Raw genomic sequence first — 3,479 nt, 5'->3', positions numbered from 1 at the left:
AATAAAACAAAACAACTAGACTTGAGAAATAAGCGAACACGTAAAATTAAAACTTTTTTTTTTGCTAAAAATGGAAAAAACACTATGTGGGACTTGGGAGCCTTAAACAATGAAATTCGCAACACTACAGGTCTAGACGAAGCGATGAGTTTTGTTAATCAGCCGGGATTTATATCGTAACATATTACTGGAATTGTGACATATTTAAAAAAATATATATCTACTAGACACAAAAAAAATGTTTATGTGACGTTGAAACATATTAATATAATATCGAAAATCATATCTCATATCAATAATTAAATCAAAATAATCAAAAATTAAAATTAACGCGCTAACTCAAACACGAAAACTTTTAAAATTTAAGAGACTTGGTCCTCGTCTCACTTGTAAGACTTGAGTTTTAGATATGGTCAAAGTCAAACATTCCTAGCCCACAGATTTGGAATACGATATATGTTATCAATTCATAGCCAAAAACTTGTGTGAGATGGTCTCACGGATCATATTTTGTGAGACGGATCTTTATTTGAGTAATCTATGAAAAAGTATTTATTGGTTTTTATGCTAAGAGTATTACTTTTTATGGTGAATATGAGTATGATTGACCCGTCTCACACATTGAGATCCGTGAGACGGTCTCACATGATACCTACTCCAATTCATATCATCTTATCGTTCGAACCAAACATTTGCATATTAAAAATCAAATAAGTCAATTTATGTTCACACATCATTCTATTTTTTTAAAAGGAATCTGATTAGCATAGAGTTGACCATTTACTTCACTTAACAAAAGACATCCATAATAAATATTGTGCATGAATCCAGAGATTACAGTGCTGACAAAAGACGAAAAATAATTAATCAGATGCCAAACATTTTATAGAGCTGTAATATTCTCCTTTCTTGTTTTAAGTGAGTCCATTATCTTCCCTTGCTCCAATGGCTTACGCTGTTAATTTTTGTAAAATGTTACATTTCATGTTGGTTCTTTTGCTTCCAATATTAGCCACAGCGCAGTCCTATCGCAACGTTTCTTTGGGTTCATCTCTCATTGCGAACAATGAGAATTCAGCTTGGCCATCACCATCCGGTGATTTTGCTTTTGGATTCCGACAGATCGTGCCTGGTGGAGGCTACTTGCTAGCCATCTGGTTCGACAGTCTACCCGAAAAAACTATAATTTGGTCTGCAAATCGAGATAAACCAGCTGCGGAAGGATCTAAGTTTCATATTTTTACAGATGGGAGATCTGAACTCGATGATCCGAGGGGCCAGCCAATTTGGACTCCTAATCTGGCGGGCTCGGCTGTCGCATATGGCGCCATGCTTGACAGCGGTAACTTTGTATTGGTGGGCAATACATCAGCTCTCTTGTGGCAAAGTTTTAATGATCCAACTGATACGATTTTACCGTCCCAGATATTGAATGAAGGGGGTAGATTGGTTTCAAGCTTTTCGGAGACGAATTACTCCAGTGGGAGATTCATCTTTGCGATGCAAGGTGATGGGAATCTTGTGTCTTACAACAGAAACTTCCCCATGGACGACAGCATCGGTGCGTATTGGGCATCAAATACTGTTGGCAGTGGATTCCAAGTGATCTTTAACCAATCTGGCTACATCTCCCTTACAGCAGAGAATGGAACAATACTTGATTTTCTGTCTTCAAATGGCGCTTCAACCGCCCTATATTACCAGAGAATGATATTGGATTATGACGGGGTTCTCAGGCATTATGTATATCCCAAGTTTGGTAATTCAACAGGTGGAAGGCCGATGAGTTGGTCCGTTTTGCACTTCTTACCAGAGAATATATGTCTCAGCATACCAAACAATTCGGTATGGGGTGCGTGTGGCTTCAACAGCATATGCTCCCTGGGAACTGATCAGAGGCCTTATTGTTTCTGTCCTACCGGTTACTCTCCTATGAATCCAAGTGACAAGATGAGCGGATGCAAGCAAGATTTCGTCGCACAGATTTGTGATCAAGAATCACAAGATGCATCACTTTTCAACTTCGACGACATGTATAACACCGATTTCCCTGGTGGCAGTTACATGTCATATCAACAAGTCCAAGAAGATTGGTGTCGGCAGGATTGTCTTGATGATTGTTTATGTGCCGCTGCTATCTTTAGACGCAAGAGATGTTGGAAGAAAAAGTACCCTCTTTCGAATGGAAGATTTGACTCGAGCGTCCTGGGGAAAGCATTTATAAAGGTAAGGAAAAGTAATGCCACATTAGCCCCTCCAGCTAATATTCCGAACAAGAACAAAAGATCCACTCTCATTATTACAGGATCTGTTCTGTTGGGAAGTTCGGTATTTGTCAACTTGCTCCTACTCGTTGCTTTCTTGTTGTTTGGTTTTCATTTAAAACGACGAGAATCAAAGATTCTTCATCCGTACTCGGCCAACATAAGAAGTTTCACTTTCAAAGAATTACAAGAGGCAACAAATGGATTCAAGGAAGAACTTGGTAGCGGGGCTTGCTCAACTGTGTATAAAGGGACTCTGATGAACGAAAATGATGGTTTAATTGCGGTGAAAAAGCTGAATAAGATAGCGAAAGATTCTGAACAAGAACTGAAAACTGAATTGAACTCAATCAGCAGAACTAACCACAAAAATCTGGTGCAATTACTAGGATACTGTGATGAAGGTGAAAACAGGCTTCTCGTTTACCAATACATGAGTAATGGCTCGATAGCAAGATTTCTTTTCCAGAACTCGAGGCCAAATTGGTACCAAAGAGTACAGATTGCAATCGGAACCGCAAGGGGACTCTGCTATTTGCATGAAGAGTGCAGCACTCAAATCATACACTGCGACATCAAGCCTCAAAATGTTCTCTTGGACGAATCCTTGGTAGCGAAAATCTCGGATTTTGGGCTTGCAAAACTTCTAAAAGATGATCAGACCCGAACAACTACCATGATCCGTGGAACCAAAGGATATGTAGCTCCTGAATGGTTCAGAAACATGCCTATCACAGTAAAAGTCGACGTGTACAGCTTCGGTATCTTGTTGCTGGAGCTCATTTGCTGCAGAAAGAATTTCGAAACAAGCATTACGAATCAGCACGAGGAGATTCTGTCTGATTGGGCTTATGATTGTTACAAAGACGGTACACTGCACTTGCTAGTTGCCAATGACGAGGAAGCCACAAACGATATCAAACGGTTCAAGAAATTCGTGTTGGTCGCCATTTGGTGCATTCAAGAAGATCCGTCATTGAGGCCTAACATGAAGAGAGTTTTGCATATGCTCGAAGGATCTATCGAAGTGCCTCTTCCACCGGATCCTCAATCCAGCTTCGTATGATGTTGGTGCTTCAAGATGATGGACTAAGTCATGTAGTTGAAGCTGTGTTTCGAACAAGGAAATAAGGATCATTAAATTCTGAATTTTTTTGTTGCTATCTAAATTCAGACAAAAAAATTAATAACTAAATATTTGAACACTGTTGTTTA

General features: G+C 39.3%; 1 protein-coding gene across 1 annotated transcript; it reads left to right on the top strand.

Annotated features, from left to right (window-relative positions):
- Window positions 1-844: 844 nt before the first annotated feature.
- Window positions 845-3,479, top strand: LOC140834162 (G-type lectin S-receptor-like serine/threonine-protein kinase LECRK3). The gene has a single exon (XM_073198839.1). It carries the CDS (start codon window positions 946-948, stop codon window positions 3,328-3,330), a length of 2,385 nt encoding a protein of 794 aa, XP_073054940.1. The 5' UTR covers window positions 845-945; the 3' UTR covers window positions 3,331-3,479.

This window comes from Primulina eburnea, chromosome 6 (assembly GCF_022965805.1).
Source record: "Primulina eburnea isolate SZY01 chromosome 6, ASM2296580v1, whole genome shotgun sequence".
NCBI classification, from domain to species: domain Eukaryota; kingdom Viridiplantae; phylum Streptophyta; class Magnoliopsida; order Lamiales; family Gesneriaceae; genus Primulina; species Primulina eburnea.
The sequence above is the reverse complement of the archived record's forward strand: the minus strand, read 5'-3'. Positions and strand labels throughout refer to the sequence as shown.